A 19,310-nucleotide genomic window follows, 5' to 3' on the forward strand; every position below is an offset into this window, starting at 1 on the left:
TTTTAATTTCAAAAAATAAAATTTTTTAAGTAAATAAATATGACAGAACCAAAGACAGACATAAATATAAATGGCATAACTTTATATAATGATAATTTGAGTGATATAGATATTATCAAAAGCATAATTGATAAAAATAATCAAGAAGATGCATTTTATATCCTTGATATTGAAGATATTATCAAGCAGCATAAAAAATGGTTCGCGATGATTCCACGTGTTATTCCACATTACGGTAATTATTAATAAATAATTAAATAAATTACTCGTAAAAAAAAAAATTTGCTCAAAAAATGTTTATTATAATGAACGTTAAAATTTGAAAAAATATTTTTGAAATATTCGAATTTTGAGTTCAAGTACAAAAGGTTTATCTATTTCTTGCTCTTTTATGAAAAAAAAAAAAATAAATAAATAAATAAAATAAAATAAAAATAGAAAATTTTCAGTTTTTATGACTTTTTATTGAGTTTGGTCTGAATTTTTTTGAGCTTACATAACATAAGTGTCAAAATACGTGTTCGTTTCATAATTCTGAAGTTAGAAGACATTTAATTATTTTTTGATTTTTTTTTCAACAAATCAAATGCAAAAAAAAAATTAACCAAAAATATGCAAATGTAGAAAATTAAAAAGGCTATAGGTGCAATTTTTGAAATATTTTTTTTTCATAATTTATCGTTTTTGAAAAAATCATTAAATTATACATCGGCTAATTTCAGTTTTTCATTTAACAAAATCCAACATAAAATTAAAAATTTTTTCAAATTTTAGGGCTAGTTTTTCAAACCGGGTTTAAATTAATGCTGGTGCATCTATATATGATTAACATTAACATATAGATATAATAGATTATTTAAGATCCAGATAAAAGTAAACCCGGTTTGAAAAACTGGCTCTTTACAATTAATGCTTCTATAATTTAAAAAAAAAAAAACTTTAAATGGTTTTTTTTCGGTACAAAATATTATTAATTAAAATTTTATTTACATCAAATTATTGATTTATTTACAGCAATAAAATGTAATCCAGATGATACTGTTATACGTGTAATCGCAGCTCTTAATGGAAAGTTCGATTGTGCTTCTAAAGTAATTTATTTATTTTAATAAATGATTTATTAATTTATTAATAACTTTAATTAAGTTCCGTAAACTAAAAATTTAATATAAATAATTTTTAATGTTTAAATTAATTTGCAGCAAGAAATAAAACAAGTATTAGAAGCTGGTGTGAAAAATGATGATATAATATTTGCAAATCCTTTTAAATTACCATCTCACATACAATATGCTAAAAAAGTTGGTGTCAGTACAATGACAATAGATAGCACATTAGAAGTGTTAAAAATAAAAGAATTATATCCTGATGCCAAGTAATTTTTTAAAATATATTTATTAATCACTTGATAGTAATTTTGTAAATTATTCCTTATTTATTTATTAGACTAGTGATAAGATTTGCAATAGACGGTAATACGTCTGGAATGAAATTCAGTGAAAAATTTGGTTGCAAACCGACAGCAGACGCTGTTAAATTAATGAACTTTATTAAAAAAGAAGGAATGTATTTACGTGGATTTAGTGTACATTTAGGCAGCCCTTGTTATGATACAGATGCTTATTATCATGCTATTGAAGTTTGTAATAAATTTATTCATACAGCACGAAGTATGGGGTTTAATGAAACAAATTTAATTGATATTGGCGGTGGAATGATTGGCACTGATGATGATTTATTTAAAAAAGTATTTCGTTTAATTTATTTCTTATGATCCTGGAGTTAGTCGACAATTAACAACTTTCGGACTTTTTTATTTAACTAATCAATTGGAAAAAACTTAGAATATGCACTTGTCGAAAATTTAAGAAACTACAGGTGTAATTTTTCAAAATTTTTTTTTTTCATCGTTTTGAAAAAATGAAAAAATTATCAAACGTTGGCTAACTTTAGTATCATTATTTTTTATATAATTATTTATTATTTATAAATTTAAAACCGTTAAAATCAGGAATTATTTTTTTATGTGAACAGATTTTTATATCAAAAAAAATATTTTTCTGACTATGAATGCTCACTTCAATCTCAGTCTGTTTACACAAAAAAGTAATTCTTTCTCGTACTAAGCTTTAAATTTTTCTTGTTCAACAAAAGTTTCCAATTCTCGGTCTTCTATATTACAAAATTCTTGATTACAACTCAAAATTTTCTTTCCTTCAATTATAAATTAGGTAGCAGAATCAATAAACGCTGCAATAAATAATTTGGATCCTTCAATTGAAGTTATAAGTGAGCCCGGTAGATATTATGTCGAATCAGCATTCACATTGGCAACATATATCCACAGTAAAAAAATAAACGATGACAACGGTATATTAACACATCATTATTATATCAACGATGGAGTGTTTGGATCGTTTTTTGAAAAATTTTATGGACTTAATAGAATCCCAATACCATTATCTCAAGTATTATTTAATAATTTATTTTAAATGTAAGTAAGAAATCAATAAAATAAATAATTAATAAATATGTTTTAAACAATAGTCAAATGGAGAAAAATATCAATCAATTATTTGGGGACCGACATGTGACTCAAGTGATTGTGTGACCACAGAAGCGATGATTGAAGATCTGAAAATCGGTCAATGGATGATTTGGAAGGATACTGGGTCATATACTATTAGTGTAGCGTCTAATTTCAATGGATTTCCAAAGTCAGCTGTTTATCCATTTATCAGAGAAAGTGCAATGTAATTTATAAATACATATATTTAATTAATTAATACCTAAGATAACATTGATAAGATTATTTATTGAGTTTTAATTATTTCCATGTTATTAATTGGCCTTGTTAATAAATAGAACTGTATTTTTTTATCAGGAAAAAATTTATACAAGATGTTGAAACATTGAAAAAGAAGAAAACTGAAAATGGATTTAAATTTATCAATAATAAATAATCTACACGGAGAGAAAATAGTAGTAATGATTACCATTCTACATAGTAACCAGACTCTTTTTTTGTAAAATTATAGATATGCTATATAGAATAGAATTCATTACCATTTTTCTGGAAATAATTACTGTGTTACATTGAAACAAGTAAAATGCTTGAATAGCTGCCATTGCAGTTTAATAAATATATATAAGACAACGAAGTAAACAAACGAAGTATTTTTAAAATATGTTTTTATTTTAATAGCTCGTAAATGTAAACTATAAAATTCGTAGTGAAAAAAAAAATAGAGATAAAAATTAAATTGGCGCCCAACAAACCGGGTGGGGGTATTGCCAATAATACAATAAATAACTTAATTAATTGATTACTTAATTAATAAATATTGTTTATATTTAATAAAAGTAAAAAATACTAAGATTAGTCTTTTGATTGCGGTTTTTAAAAAATTAAAACTTTATAAACTTCTTCCATAAGGAGATTTATCATTTGTTTTAAAAAAATAAGATCCACGTCTGAAAAAATAATTTATTGATGATTACTGATTAAATATTTATGAGTGCAATAAATATAAAAAGATTCTTGACTTACGCGTTTGTTGGTGTCGAGTATCCGAAATAAATAACTTGATTTTTTTCACATCTACCTTCTGTATAATCGAGGTAAGACGAACATTGGACAGCAGGAAATGAAAAAATATTTTTGATACTTTCAGCATAAATACGCCATGATCTCCAGTGGTTACATAAATCTAAATAATTTAATTAATTGTTTTTTTTTGTTTTTATATTTGTTTGAAAAAAAAAGTGATAATAATATTTTAGATTTTGTTAATACATTAACATGAATAGTATTATTATGATAAATAAATCACCTGTTGGAGTTAATGGTATTCCGAGAATCGGACAGCCAGGTTGTGGTCTCTTGCCTCCATTAGGAAAAAAATCAGCAGTACCAGTATTATCCAAGGCACCATAGAAACCACCGTCAGTATGCAAAATGTCAACGAATCGGGCACTTTTATTGTTTATATGCTCAGCTCTTGCATAATAAAATCCTGGGGATGCTGGATCTAATCCTATAAAAATCCATTTAGAAGATAAGAAATTTTTAGTGGCTCTAATAATTTTTATTTTTCACTTCAATTAAAAAAAACTAGTTTAAATAATTATTTAATATTAAAATTTGTTAATAATAATTGTTAATTAGTTAAAAAAAAAATTTATTGAATGCTATTTAAATTAAAGACGGGCTATTTCTAAAATGGTTATTTTTTTAAATTTTTAGTTTTTATAACAAGGATTTGAAATTTAAAAAATTCAATAAATATTTTAACTGGAATTAAAAATTATTCAATGAAAAAATACAATCTCATTAATCAGTCTTGCTAGTATATTATTAATGCATCCTACAAGTTTAAAAATATTATTGACAATACCTGTAATACGAGGTAGCTCATACTTTGTATATCTTCCAATAAATCCTGCCATTTGTGCTCCCATCGAATGACCGATGAGATGAAAATTTTCTAAATCTAATCCTAATTCAACAAGACTATTAATAGTGTCTGATAATATTCTTGCCATATCTTTTATTTTTTGTATTAGTATTATATAATTGTCGAATGATAAATCACTCCAGTCTACTAGAAGTATATTATCCGTGCCACGGTCTAAATAAGCTGAAAATAAATAAAAATAATAATATCAATTAAATTGCGAAGTGAATGCAGAGCAGGTGATTTTTTATTTATTTAAATAAATAATTTAAATTTATGTAAATTTTCAGAGATATGATTGAATAAGATTAATTTTTAAAATTATTTTACCTCCAATGACAGTTTGGATACTTTCATTAGACGGATGTTCACGATATCCATGAATATACATTGCTAATGGTTTGCTATTATCAATATTCTGATAAATTATGTCAGGTTCATTAATCGGAATATCAGTGATCGTTGCTGATTCAATTGATGAACTATGAATCATTAATAATCATTAATTAATAAAAAATATTATTAATCAATACAGAAGTTTATTAAATTCTTAATGTAATTAAAAAATGTGTAAATAATTACCCAGTATATATTTTTATTTTGATTTTTGCCATTAGATGATTATTTTCTTCTAAGATGTATTTTAATTGATTGTCAACACGATTGTTCGTAAGCATGTCTAATAAAAAAAAATTATTTTCACTATTGTTAAATAAAAGTCCTTGTAACCTGCAGTCCCTGAATGACTGCCAGAGTAGCACATTTGAATTTATTTCATATGTTTTAAATTTAATTATTTATAGAATTATTTCATCATTGATTTTCTTTCAATTTTTACTATCGTCAAAGCCAATTAAGACAAACTTATTAATTACATAATCATCGAATATTTAAAAGAATTAACACACGCTCTAATTTTTTTATTACTGTCATCTAATTCTCTTTCGTAATTTTTCTTTTAAATATTTTTTCTTTAATTGATAACGAAATCGGTGTTCAATTTAAAAATATTAAAAAATTTGGGAATATTATAAAAAAAAAAAATTGAATGAAATTTTTCATAAATGTATTTATAAGTATTCAGAAAATAAATATATTAAAATTTATGATCATATAAAGTCATTTTTTGTTTTTAAAAGTCGGGATTTTTCTAATAATAAACAATTTCATTAATTTAATCACAAAAAAACAACGGATTAAATTTTCCTTATTCTCTCAAGGGAAATTGGTCTGAGACAAAAAAAGAACATATTTGATGATTTTTTTTTTCGGAGTATCATTTTAAATAAAACTCTGAAAATTTGTGATATTATTAAGCATGACTCCAAGAATATTCTGCTAAATTTTCATTAAAAAATATTGAAAAATAAGCCAGTGGTCGAAGGGAGAGACGAGTTACAAAAAAAGTCTCTATGCCGTAGGTAGGATAACTCATGACTGCTTTATCTGAAATCAATAAACAAAAAAGATTTCTCTAGGACATAAGTTTGATGGATTTGAACTAAGGAATAAACAAAATATCCATTTTTGAATTTTTGGTAGAGGCGCAATCAAAAAACTCTGATTTTTCCCAAAAATCGCTCTTTTTGTTTAATTAAAAAATAAGTAGTTATTGAAAAAAAAAATCCTTCGTTCAAATCTAAGATATGTACTAAAGAAATCTTTTAGTTTTTTGATTTCAGATGAGACACTCATGAGTTATCCTGCCTACGCCATGAAGATTTTTTTTTTAACTGATTCGTCTCTCCCCAATACCACTGGCTCATTTTTCAATATTTTTTTTTGAAAATTTATCAGAATATTCTTGGAATGATGCTTAATAATGTCACAAATTTTAAGAATTTTAATAAAGAAGCTACTCTTAAAAAAAAATCACAAAAATATTCTCTTTGTATTTCTTCTGTATCTCAGACCAGTTTCCCCCTGTAATTATAAAGATCACACTTTATAAAATTGAAATTAAAGATAAATATAATAAAAAATCACTAACCGAATATTGATCGTTTTAAAAATTTATGCGCAACAATAGGCTCAATTAAAACTCCAATTACTAACAGAACATATAAAATATCCATACTTATTTAAATTATTAGACTTTAAAATGAAAAATTGTCTTAAAAGAAGTAAACATTTGTCACGAAATTCAAAACTTAAAATAAAACATTACTTCCCTCATTTATATATACTTATACCCACTCCAGGTATACGGGATAGCGTATCAAGGTGAGGGAATAGTAAGAAAGAATATAATAATAAATCCATTGCCAAAGATGTATAATTAACATAAATAACTAAATATATAAATATATATTTAAAGAATTTCATTTTCTTACTTTAAATTAAGAAATTTTAAATTAAATCTACGAAAGACTAGATCACTAAAAAACGTAACAATCGTCATGAGGAAGCGCGACAGTAATCATAATGGAAATTTAAACTCGCGTGCTCATACTTCCACTTTCTCAATTTGACCTTCCGGTTTTGAATTGTCAGTAATGATCCTCGTGATTGCGCAAATTATTATTCAATTTAAATTCAATCATTCGGCACGAGATCACTGGAAAAATACTTATGGTCTTATCAAGGATTTATTTTTTTATCATCAAATTTATTTACGCTTTTACTTTTTTTCTTTATTTTATTTTAACTGCCTCGTTACGGAAAACTACTGACTTAGTCAGTTACCTAAGAATAAACATAAAAAAAAATTTTAATATTTTTTTTTAATTTTTTAATGATAACTTTTTTTAAAATACACGTAATAAATATATATAAATATTAGAAAATATTTATAAAATTTTTTTCCACCTGAAATTAAAAATTTATAATTAAAGACATTGAATTTATTTTTATAATTTAAAAAAAAAAATTAATATTAACTCATTTGCAGTTTGACAAGCTCCTGGAGTTAATCTCTCATTTTTTTGCGCGACTTCCAAGTCATGAATATCGATCATCATATCACTTGGTAGTTGAGATTTTAATGAATCGCGAATTTTTTCGACGTCTTCAAATACTCGAATTAAATTTCTTCCCGCGAGTTTTTCTAAATCTAACCGTGTCCAAGTTGGCGCGTTTTCTTTGGGCTCGTAGAGTCTGTCAAATAATTCTGGATACTTGGACACGTCTTCTAAACCTTTTGGGGTCCTTTGGAAAAAATGAAGTTAAATAAAAAAAATTAAATAATAAATTAATGTCATAAATTATTTACTCATCAACTCCGTCAAAATCACTTCCAATACCCACGTGGTCAACTCCAATCAAGTTTCTTATATGATTTATGTGTGCTAAATAAATAAATATGAATATAAATTATTATAACCCTTGATATATTATTTTAAATATATATTTATTTACCTATGACATCATCAACTGTTGTCTCTTTAGATCGATTACAATTAACAAATAAATTATAAAAATTAACCATAACAACTCCGTTGTTTTTTTTCTACAAAATAAAATTTTAAATTATAATAACCCGCGCGAAAAAAAATTCACATCAAAAATGCTCCAAAATGGTTAATAAAATTAAAGTTCAAAATTTTTGACAATTCAGTTGATGATTTTTTCAAAGTTCTGAAAATGCAACTGAATTTTCAGGATTGTCAAAAATTTTGAAGTTCACGATTATGAATATTTTTGAAATACATTATTTTTATGAGGAAGTATGACAATAAATGTTAAATTTTATTTTAAACTTTAAAACTTACAACTAAATGAAGAACATCGTCTGGTACATTACGAAAATGATTACATATTTCAAATGCTGATGAGTGGGAAAAAATAATTGGAGCTTGTGTTACTGCTAAAACATTTCGCATAACGTTATGAGAAACATGAGATAAATCTATCATAATACCTAATCTATTCATTTCTTTAATAACTTCCTAAAAAAACAAAAAAAAGTTTATATTTACTGTCACTGATATTATTATTAGAGAGAGTAAGTAATCTATTTAATAAAAAATGTTATTATTTTGAAAATAAATTATTTTCGCGGGTCAATAAATGAGTAAATAATTTTTGTAGTACAGTCGAGTCGCGTTATAAGTCCGCTTAGTGCATCTCTCATATTAACGCGAGTCTGGTTAAAAGAAAAAAATACAAACCGGACTTATAACGCGATTCGACTGTACTGACAAAAAAATTTGTAATTGGGATAATTTTTATTTTCATTAATAAAATTTAATTTTAAATTTCACTAAAATTCAAATAAAAAATATTAAAGAAAAAAAAATTAGTCACGTTCTTGACACTCTACAGGACACATGAATGTACATTTATTCTTAATTAAAATTAATTTTTAACTTTAATAGAAAATTATTCAGTGAATTATTTTTGAGTTGACTATGAATATTTACTGTATCATAAAATAAAGAAATGTTTTAAATTATTTTTCATACTTGTCCAAATAATGTAAGATTGTAAACAGAAGCATTATTAACAGTTGATGCGTCAGCCCTAAAAAATTATATTTAAAAAAATAAAAATTTCGGTTACTGATTTAAAATAATTATTATTATTATTACTGACCATGGAGTATTACAAGTGTGTGTAAGTGTTATGTAACGTACTCCAAGTTCATGATAAAGTCTCAAAACAGCAAGACTTGAATCAATTGCATGCCCACCTTCAATACCAATCATCGAAGCTATTTTACCATTTTTCCACACTCTCTCAATATCTCCAGAATCCGTAACAAATTCTAATTTAGACGGATACTTATTAATCAATCTTTTAATCACATCAATTTGTCTCAATGTTAACTGAACAGCATCTTTATATTGCGATTCACAAGACGTGTAAGCCACCCAAAACTTAAATAAATTTTTATCACAAATATTAATTAATTTATAAATTTTAATTTCTAATAAATATGTAAAATACTCACTTGACCACCAACTTTACCAGCAGATAAACGAGGAAGATCAGTATAACAACTATTGCATGATTTAATACCCATTAGTGGATCATTTCTTAAATCAGTATCGAAATTTAAAGCGCTTAAATTATTAGCTAAATTACTATAAATATTCCATGGCAAATCATTGTGTCTGTAATTTATTATTATTTTTATAATAAATATTTTTATTTATTATTTCGATGGCTCTAAATCTCACACGTCTATGGGTTTTATGGGTTTCATTCCTATATGAATCGGAATAATTCCTATAAAATTACAGTAATAATTCTCATGCCGTTATATAAGGAATGATTCACATACTTTATGGTAAAAGTTACCATACAAAAAAATTGTTCTTGCTTGAAATGCTATGGTGTCATAGTAATGCCAGACCATGTTGCCCATCTGTCGGAAGATGACATAGTAAAACTTACAACTGTTAAATAAAATATTACTGTAACTATTTAGAATTTTACTATGGCCATGGTAATTTTTGCATGTGTTTCTTTTACTTTCCGTCAGGTGGCCGACATGGTCCGGTATACCCCAGGGTAATTAATGGACCAATATTGTAGTAAGGACATCAAGTATGGGTCACTTCGTTTGAGAAAAAGAGCATCGATTTATTTAATGATTTTGAATTATTTACCCGTCAATTAATGGCGCGAAATTTAATACGTCACTACCCTTGAATGGAGTTGCACTTAATCCTACTGATATTCCAATTACTAAAATAAAAAATCCCAATCCAAATATTCCTACACTAATATAAACCATTTTTTCTGTTTTAAAAAAAATATTATTGATTATTGAACAGAAAAATTTAAATTATAAATTATTTTTAAATTATGAATAGTTATATTTTTCACAAACAGTAAAATTTAAGTCTGGAAAAGGTGATCAAGGATAGAAAAATTAATTTTTTTTTTTAATTATATGTTTGGTAAATACTTTCAAGACGGTACTGTCAGTTTCGGAATTACTGTTGAAAATTTAATGAAATTTAGGATATTAGTAGATTATAAAAAGATCACTTATTAAAGAATTTTTCAAAATGGGGTTCAAAATTGTCCCTACAGATGAATTTACGCCACTTAAATAAAATTATCAAAACCGCCAAAAATTCAAATTCAAATTTTTTATATCTAAACTTAATATAAATTATAATTCAAAAACAAAATATTATATTTACTCATTATTTAAATATTTTTAATTAAATTCCAGTAAACTATAAATTTCATTCAATTTATATTACAACAAACCACTAAATAAAAACTATGACTGAAGATTAAATATTTTGTCACTTAAAAAATTAAATAATCTATTTTTACAAAAAAAAAAAAAAATATAAAATGACATTTAAATAATAACTATACACGAACTAAAATGAAAATAATAATAAAGCAAGTATTTTATATATCTTGATAAATAATGATGCAAGTCACTTGTGTGATCTAACAAATCGGACTTAATTCTCACGATTGTCGGTATTATTAAAAAACGAATACTCAACAAAGTATTGTATCAACATTAAAATGTCTTACATTTATTTTTTTTAAATTTCCTAACATAATCTCATAAGTAACAAAAATTTGATACAAGTATATCACAAATTTTTCGATTGATTGATTATGAAATTATTTAAATGCAAAATGTATATAATAAAATAAAATAAATTGCAATACTCACCAGTTAAATAAAATAATTCAGTATGCAAAATAAAATTATGGATTTATAAAATTTATCAGTGTTACTGGACACAACCGTTATCTAACAACCGCGTGTTCATTATGTTGAATTACTCTATCTATCTCTTCTGTTGTATTATTATATTATCAACTTGTGAACTAATTTATTACAATTGATTTATCTCTTGTCTACATGCTTAAGTATCTATTAAATTTAATCGCATTTATAAAGTTTATTTAAATATTCAAATTAAAAGATTTATCGATTTATTTAAATAACGCGCCAAAATTAAATTACAACTTTCAAATTTAAATATTGTTGGTGATTCTAATTAGGGAGAGGGTGAAGAGGCAACACGGGGTACCCGTTAAATTAAAAAAAAGTGTTTGCTCATTTTTCGATCAATTCATCTGTTGGTTATTGGAGCTTAAAGTCAAATTTTCAGTAAATTTCGAGATCTTTTAACTTTTCCAGCGAAACTATCAGAGTTATCACAAAATGTCATGAGATCTTTTTTGTAGAGAATTTTATTCCCTACAAATTACCTCTGATAAAATTTTTCAAAATTCCGCATAACTTTCTAGTTATTTTCATTTTAATGTCAAACTCGTGAAATCGATCAGAACACAACTTTTTTTAAAAGCTTGACATTAAAATGGAAATAATTAGAAAATAATGCGGAATTTGAAAAAAATTTATTTGAAGTAATTTGTAGGGAATAAAATTCTCTACAAAAAAGATCTTATGACATTTTGTGATAACCCTGATAGTTTCGCTGGAAAAGTAAAAAGATCTCGAAATTTACTGAAAATTTGACTTCAAGCTCCAATAACTTTTCAATGGATTGATTGATCGAGAAATGATAATATTGTACACGCGGGTTAAAAAGTCCTCCTTTCTTCTCTCGGTGTGTAATATACTATTTATGAGTGATTGAATGGTTGACGAAGCCAATATCAATTTATTAAAAATTTATACTTCTTTAGATCTTCAAGTTATTTTTAAGAAAATAAATACTTGAATTAAAAATTTATTAGTGTAAATATAATTTTTTTTTTTCGTAGATTAAAATTTAAATAAATTATTAAAAAGTATTGGAATACATAAAATCAACTACACTAATATTTTAAAACCAGTAAGAGTCCAAATTATAATTCCCAAACAGTAATTACGATTCTACATCTACGATTTCCGTGAACCCGCGGTAAAACTGGTTGGATTAAATAAATTACTTTATGGGTATTATAATTTAAAAGATATATAATTTTTTTTTTTAATAATAAAACAATAAATTTAACTGAACAACTTTATTTATTTAAATACAATAAATACAGTTATTTATCATGTACACTAAAATTATTTTTTTTTCCTTAAGTACATATGAACAATTTTTTTTTATTTGAAAAAATAATTCAATAAAAATTTTAATTGAAAAAAAATAACAATAATATTTTGACTTTTGGTTAGAAGAGAAATTAAAACCGAAACAAATTAACAAAAAAAAAAAAAACGGTGGAATTGTTGATCAACTGTCCAAAAATAACAATAATAATAATAATGTTAGATATTAAGGACACGCAGTCTCGAGATGCTACAAATTATTACAGAATATAAATTTCAAAATAAAAAAAAATAATGACTATTCAGATTAATTAAACTTATTTAAAATTATTAAATTACTCCAAGTAATTTACATTGAAGTATAAAATATTTAATAGAATGAATCTCTTAGAAAAAAAAAAATATAAATATTGACTGCAAATAAAAGTAGTAATAAATCTAAAGACATTGCAATAAAAAGATAAACAATTAAATTACCTCTTTTATCAAACTTATAGTGTATAATACTGCAACTTATAGTCATTAATCGTTATTATTATTATGACTGAGTATTAAAACCAGTAACTTAAAGCTCCGTGTACGTATATAATTTAATTACAAACTACTGTTCTCAAAATATATTCATTTGTAAAAAGTAATGAAAAAAAAAATAATAAGTTTAACTATCACGAGCAGAAGTAGATGTCTATCGAGTATAAAAGAGTAGATTTATCTATTTTTATATTAATTCAGGAATTTCTGCAACAATATAATAAAAAATTGTTTATGATTATTTATTAATTAAAAAATTAGGGAGGTGCTAATTAGCATTTCAATTAAATCGAATAATTAGTAACTTAAAATTATGCGATTAAATTTTTTTTTTTATTCATTAAATGCAAAACTATAATCTGCCGAACGATAATAAATAATTTCGATGATAGATTGCACTTTTGAATTTTTTTACAGAGAGAAAAATAATTATTTTAAAAGAGATTTTAATTTCTTCAGTCAAAGAAGAATTTCTTTTAAAATTTTTGATAAATTAATGTCGGATAAAAAATGGATTTTTTATAAAAAAAATTTTTCTCTCGTATTGTTGAATTTAATTGATTTCGATTTTAAAAAATTTTTTATGAAACTCATGAATTTAAAATTAAAATTTGGTGACAATAGAGAATTATCTCTCTGCTTCGCGTTCGAGGTGTGCAAAATAAATAATTACTTTAAATATAAATTTGTCGAAAATTTTAATTATTTTAATCGATCATTAATTTTAATTAGATCGGATACAAATAATTTATAAGCTAAAATTATTAGCACATCCCAAATAAATTAAAAAAAAATATCAAAGAAAACTTACGTCATCTTCATCAGTTCTACGAGCATTAGCAGGATAGTAGTCAACGATAAGCGGTCTCGGGCGCTGACCAATTCCCGTTGGTTGTTGAAGATCGCAAGCGTGTTCCTCATTGCTGATGATCGAGACAATACTTTTTATCACTAACTCATCTAGCTGTGTCATATTTTTGTTCGGCGTTTTCATTCTTCTCAAGAACAACGCGTTCCACTTTTGCCTCAAATAAAGAACCAGCTTAGCAGTATCATAGTCTACTTTCAATGCAATCCAATCGTCGAGCCTCAAAATAGTCATTCCTTCGCGGCTGTCCTCAGCCTCTGAGTCCGACTCACTTTCAGGTACAGTTTCCGTGTCATAAATAAGGTCCATAGGCAGTCGCGCTGGTCCGCTGAACAATGCGATTGTCACCGGATTGACTAGAGTAACAGTTTTTACATGACAGAATCTTCCCGAGCGGCTCATTTCTTCATAAACCAGCCAATCAGAGGGTAATCCCGTGACTCCAGCGGCATGTGATTGCGCAGAAGTTGTTCTCGCAGACTTTGAAAAATCTCTCAAAGTAGAGGATGGATGTAAAAATACTTTAGATTCTTTCTGTGTTCTCAATTGTCCATACTCGCGATCGACTCTTATCAAGTTCGGATACAATCCAGCAGTTAATGCTGCTTTAACAACAGCCCAATTTTCCGAATTGAGATTTATATCACGTATGTCACCAGTACCACGTGCACGAACGAAACCCGAAGCACGTAATTGTCCCAACATTTGTGTTCTCATACCAACAATCATTTCCATAACAGCCGATGATATAAAATTTTTTTCACAAAACTGACGTTCCCAGCCACTGGCGCGGGCTTGTTGCCAGGCTTGGAATGCTCGCAGTACTGCCATATGATCGCTGTATGTATCAGCTGAAAATTTTTTACGTACTGCTGTAGCAGCTCGCTTCTGACACGGCTGGTGCGGCAGCACAAATGGATCTTTGTAAGCAAGACTACAGACTATTGTCAAAATTGGATCCAAACACTTGAGTACCACCGCGTAAAGCAGCATTTTACCAAGTCGTGGCTCAACTGGTAGATCCAGAAGATGGGTACCAAGTTCAGTAAGATCTTCCCATGCGTCTAAGGCGTCAATGGACTTGAGCAACTGGACGGCATTGCGTGTTATCATGTTAGAAGGTGGCTCCAGAGCTCTTTCAAGGAACTCAGCAATCGGAGTGTTACCCGGAGCCAAATGTTTTGTAAACAGACATAACTCTTGGAGCGGCAGGCGGAGAATCTCAGGTGTCTGGTATGGCTGCATGCTGTTGTAGCGAATCGTTGAGTAAAGACGATAGCAAATACCATTCTGACATCTTCCGGCCCGTCCTTTGCGTTGCTTAGCACAGGCCTGTGATATCCAGTTTGATTTAAGAGTACACACGTTACTTATTGCGTCAAATGATTTTTCTTTAACTTTTCCTGAGTCTATGACGTAGACTACGTCGTCAATAGTGATACTAGTCTCAGCGATATTTGTCGCGAGAATTATTTTACGTGTTCCCGGTGGACAAGGTCGGAACAGACGTTTCTGGTCGCTCATCTGCATGTTCGAATGTAAAACAAATAAAGTTATTCGTAAGCCTGCAGACAAACGTTTTTCTTCGGTCGTTATTTTTTCCCGCATTGTTACGATGTCATCGTAGCCGGGTAAAAATACGAGAATAGATCCACTGGGCATTGAAGTATGAATATGAAGAATGAGAAGTAGCAGGAGATTATAATCGACATTGTCATCATTGAATGTGTTGTGATAAATATCAAGGATCAATTTTTCTTCTTCAGTCAGCGGAGCGTCTTGTCCAGTGTCCCGTTCATCGAGACTGTAGTCGTAAGTTTTCATATAAGCTTCTATCAGTTCCGCGCACTCGACCTGGTTCATTTTACGCGCCCAGTCTAATGCAGTCCACTCATTACTTGCGCGTATTGTCAAATTAGCACCGAGATTCAATAATTGTTCGGTTGTGTTGATAGACCCACGTCCTGCGGCGACCATCAGCGGAGTAACCCGCGTTATTGAGTGCTGATAATCAACGGAAATATTTTCCGACAAAATTAAATGAAGTAACTGAGTAAAATTGTCTTCTCCACCACTGAGCCATGCATCGGAAATACTTTTGTCCATTTCTTCAGCCAACCAAGGCTCTAATTCTATTTTCTCAGACACTTGCTCGCTTTGCTGACCTAAAATAGGCGAGGGCATAACACCCTTGTTGTTAAAAAGACGGCCACTGGTCTGCTGAGGCGGACACTGGGTCCATGATTCCAATATTTTACGCTGGTCTTTTTTGTGTATCAACTCTTTACGCTTGGACGTCATTTCTTTGGTCATATAACCGGTTATTTTTAAAATATCTTGCAAGTAATATGTGTCGACATCAAAACTCCTACCGCTAATGTTTATCACAGTGCATTGATTGAAGTATTTAACAAATATATTAGTGTCCATTGTCGCGCTCATAAGTACTAGTTTAAGTGATCGATATTTAACTAAAGCATCTTTTAAAGCTATAAGTAAGAAATCACAGAATCTATCACGTTCGTGTACTTCGTCAACAATAATATGAGTTACTGTAGCCAGGGCTGAGTCACCACCCATCAGTGTTCGCAATAAAACACCATTTGTACAGTAAGTTAACAGTGTTCTAGGCGCGACACGGCTTTCTAATCGTATTTGATAACCGAATGTCTGGCCGATTTTCTCATCACGCTCATAAGCAACGCGCTCAGCAATTGATACTGCTGACAAACGTCGTGGCTGCGTACAAATAATCCGGCATACTTGATTGCGCTGCTGACAATTTTCTAATATATATTGCGGAACTTGTGTTGTTTTACCGGAACCAGTTTCCCCTGCTATTATTACTACTTGACTTGATGACAAAGCGTCGATTATTTTATCACGGGAGTTGTAAACTGGTAAATTTTTACGAAAATTAATCAGCTCTTGGTTGGTACGAAGTTGAGGTACTTGAGGGATACTGTTGTTTAAACGTCCCATTGCTTTTGCATTTACAACTACTGTAATAAATTGATAAACATTTATATGGCTGCTAAATATTACATGGGGGTGTGTGAATTATTTACGTTTTCGAATTATTCGTGAATTTTCGGATAATTCGGAACTTTTAAAATTCGTAGTCTTGAATAATTCCAAAATTTTTTTCTGAACAACTTAAAATTATAAAAAAAATTTGAAAACCCAAAAGTACCGAACTTCTGATGCTAATTTCTGATTAATTCTGATAAAAAAAATTTATGGGAATTTTTAAACTGATAATTATAAAACCAAGTTATTAAATTTTGAATTATGAGACCTTAAATTTATTGAAATTTCTGTTGCTCCGAAAACTGGGGCATGTTTGGAAAAACCTAAGTGATTATTAAAGGGCTAATAAAAAATGTTATTTTACCTTCATTATCAATAGTCCGTTCACGTTCAGTTGGCGGCAATAAATCTTGACGTTCTTTGCTATTGATCGGAAATTTTTGTATTAAATTTAATATTCCTTGTTTCGATGTTTTTTGAATTCTCAGCACTGGATCTGACTGTATTATTGTTGAGCCCTCTCTTTTATATACTGTCAGAAAACGATTTGCTCCTTTTCTATAATAAAAAATGTTTTATTAAAATTTATTATTTATATATTTAATGAACTGATTGTTCAAATGATGCTGAAAGTAGACATTAAAAAAATTTATTTCTTTTAAATAAACAAAGAAAATACTCATAAATAAACCTTATAAAAGTTATGATAGTGAAGTTAGTCTACGATTATAAAAAAAAGGTTGAAAAAAATGCACTTGTGCAAAATATTTTTTTGTGCGTTACCTAAAACCTGTACTTTACTAATAAGTAACGTTTGTAAAAATTAAAAAATTTTATGTCTGCTATTTTTAGCATCAAATTATCCAAAAGGAAATATTTTACAATAATTTGTATTTATAATTTCAAGATCAAGAATATTGTCATTATAAAGATAAAGAGAAAGTTTTTTTTAGAAATTATCAACTTGACTTTTAACCGCCAAGATATCTTGGTACTCCATTTAAGTAAGCAGCACAATAAAAATAATATCAGCCGTCCAAAAAATTATTTGACATTGAAAACGAAATCATCACTTCTTGATCATCATAATAATTAATTATAATGACAACATTAATTATCTTGATGTAATGTTTATCAACATGACTAAATACTTGACAGTAGAAATAATAATTGACAATAATTACCCACGACTTTTAGATTTAAGACCTAATTCTTGTACTAAACTATGAATATAAGCTCTTTCTTCAGCAGTATATGATGATGGAAACTCCAGTTCCTTTAAATCTGGCGATTCAATTAATTTTTTGACACACAAGTTGACAGCAATACGTGTGTCTTCACCTATCACCGGTTTCCAATGATTGTTTTTACGTCTCGGCATTTTTTTTCAGTTATTTAAAAATCTGTAACCATAAAAGTCAATAAATTATTTAATCGTCTACAAGTTTATGATTATTAATAAGTATTATTAAATAATAATGTAGTTACCTAACCGAAGAAAATAAAAATATTTAAATTTAAAATGTATACCAATAAAATAAATTTAATGTTTGTTTTAAAATTATTTTTTAATCGTAAGCAAAAAAATATATTAAAAAATGTAAGGTAGACATTATAGTAACCGTTGAAGTTTAAGCATTTCGTAGAATTTTTAACTGATATATTTACTGGGAAACTGTTTTAGTTGAGTTCAATTAATAACAATAATAATCATAATAAACAGTAGTGTCTGTACATACACGATACGGGATAAAATTTTTTAGAACCCGTGAATTTAATAAAACTCAGGGAACAATTTTACAAATAAATAATTTTTCCCGTAGCTGTGATATATGACTAGATTATCTGTGGATTTAAAATTCGTTTTAATTAAAATAGTGTCTTACGTTAAATTACACTATTATTTGCAATATATTTATGCGCAGGGTATTTTCAATTCTAATGACGGTAATGTATGAGTTGCAGCGCCATATGTGATATATACAATAAATTCTTGGCGGCTATTTCAAATATATTGCCGAATTAATACTCATATTTAAAAATAATACTCATAGAAATAAAACAACAAAAAATATATAATTAATAAATTATTTTGAATATATATTTGTATATATGAATATATATTTGCATTTATATTTATATTTATACATATATATAAATTTTTATGGTCCAGACACAGATAATAATTGAAACATATGGCGCTCAAAGATTTGTCTTGCAATCATGGAACGAAGTGTGAATTGTTTAGATAGACACTGACAGAATAAACTAAAAAAATATTTACTCAATCGTCTTCCAACAGACTTTTTGTTATCTTATTCTCTATGAGTTTGACATTGACATGAATGTAGCAGACATGAGACAATGTATAAATTCGAAATAACTTAATAAATTAAAATTGAATTTTGAAATTTTTGAAAAAATAAATAAAATTCACGTTGAACAAATCGTAAAATTGCGTGTTTATATCATGGAAAATTCACGCGCGCAT

General features: G+C 27.4%; 4 protein-coding genes across 9 annotated transcripts; 1 reads left to right on the forward strand and 3 right to left on the reverse strand.

The window, feature by feature from the left end:
• The first annotated feature begins 39 nt into the window (after positions 1 to 39).
• Positions 40 to 3,054, forward strand: LOC103575056 (ornithine decarboxylase 2). The gene is made up of 7 exons (XM_008554674.2): positions 40 to 235; positions 1,015 to 1,091; positions 1,203 to 1,375; positions 1,447 to 1,747; positions 2,232 to 2,468; positions 2,548 to 2,753; positions 2,885 to 3,054. Exons 1-7 carry the CDS (start codon positions 40 to 42, stop codon positions 2,961 to 2,963), a joined length of 1,269 nt encoding a protein of 422 aa, XP_008552896.2. The 3' UTR covers positions 2,964 to 3,054.
• A 127-nt stretch (positions 3,055 to 3,181) lies between these two features.
• Positions 3,182 to 6,871, reverse strand: LOC103575055 (lipase member I). Of its 2 annotated transcripts, none has more exons than XM_014444939.2 (7): positions 6,791 to 6,871; positions 5,040 to 5,136; positions 4,788 to 4,939; positions 4,398 to 4,640; positions 3,834 to 4,037; positions 3,551 to 3,710; positions 3,182 to 3,474 (listed from the first exon to the last, which is right to left on the reverse strand). In XM_014444939.2, the coding sequence occupies exons 2-7, from the start codon at positions 5,132 to 5,134 to the stop codon at positions 3,417 to 3,419; spliced, it is 912 nt and encodes a 303-aa protein (XP_014300425.1). In that variant the 5' UTR covers positions 5,135 to 5,136; positions 6,791 to 6,871; the 3' UTR covers positions 3,182 to 3,416. The 2 variants fall into 2 exon arrangements, with proteins under 2 accessions (XP_014300425.1, XP_008552895.1); XM_008554673.3 differs by lacking the exon at positions 6,791 to 6,871 and adding an exon at positions 6,448 to 6,774.
• A 182-nt stretch (positions 6,872 to 7,053) lies between these two features.
• On the reverse strand, positions 7,054 to 11,150 carry LOC103575035 (dipeptidase 1). 4 transcript variants are annotated; one of them, XM_008554650.3, is made up of 10 exons: positions 10,553 to 10,677; positions 10,010 to 10,142; positions 9,349 to 9,511; positions 8,991 to 9,274; positions 8,861 to 8,918; positions 8,168 to 8,344; positions 7,815 to 7,905; positions 7,669 to 7,744; positions 7,338 to 7,604; positions 7,054 to 7,142 (listed from the first exon to the last, which is right to left on the reverse strand). In XM_008554650.3, exons 1-10 carry the CDS (start codon positions 10,554 to 10,556, stop codon positions 7,139 to 7,141), a joined length of 1,257 nt encoding a protein of 418 aa, XP_008552872.1. In that variant the 5' UTR covers positions 10,557 to 10,677; the 3' UTR covers positions 7,054 to 7,138. The 4 variants fall into 4 exon arrangements, with proteins under 4 accessions (XP_008552872.1, XP_053593747.1, XP_053593807.1 ...); XM_053737772.1 differs by lacking the exons at positions 7,054 to 7,142; positions 10,553 to 10,677 and adding exons at positions 7,156 to 7,265; positions 11,050 to 11,150; XM_053737832.1 differs by lacking the exon at positions 7,054 to 7,142 and adding an exon at positions 7,156 to 7,265 and having other exon boundaries at positions 10,010 to 10,088; positions 10,553 to 10,678.
• A 1,395-nt stretch (positions 11,151 to 12,545) lies between these two features.
• LOC103575034 (3'-5' RNA helicase YTHDC2) lies at positions 12,546 to 18,737 on the reverse strand. 2 transcript variants are annotated; one of them, XM_008554648.2, is made up of 5 exons: positions 18,308 to 18,737; positions 18,004 to 18,222; positions 17,184 to 17,377; positions 13,733 to 16,788; positions 12,546 to 13,128 (listed from the first exon to the last, which is right to left on the reverse strand). In XM_008554648.2, the coding sequence occupies exons 2-5, from the start codon at positions 18,198 to 18,200 to the stop codon at positions 13,114 to 13,116; spliced, it is 3,462 nt and encodes a 1,153-aa protein (XP_008552870.1). In that variant the 5' UTR covers positions 18,201 to 18,222; positions 18,308 to 18,737; the 3' UTR covers positions 12,546 to 13,113. The 2 variants fall into 2 exon arrangements, with proteins under 2 accessions (XP_008552870.1, XP_008552869.1); XM_008554647.2 differs by having other exon boundaries at positions 13,733 to 16,791; positions 18,308 to 18,736.
• Positions 18,738 to 19,310: the final 573 nt, after the last annotated feature.

This window comes from Microplitis demolitor, chromosome 1 (genome assembly GCF_026212275.2).
Source record: "Microplitis demolitor isolate Queensland-Clemson2020A chromosome 1, iyMicDemo2.1a, whole genome shotgun sequence".
NCBI classification, from domain to species: domain Eukaryota; kingdom Metazoa; phylum Arthropoda; class Insecta; order Hymenoptera; family Braconidae; genus Microplitis; species Microplitis demolitor.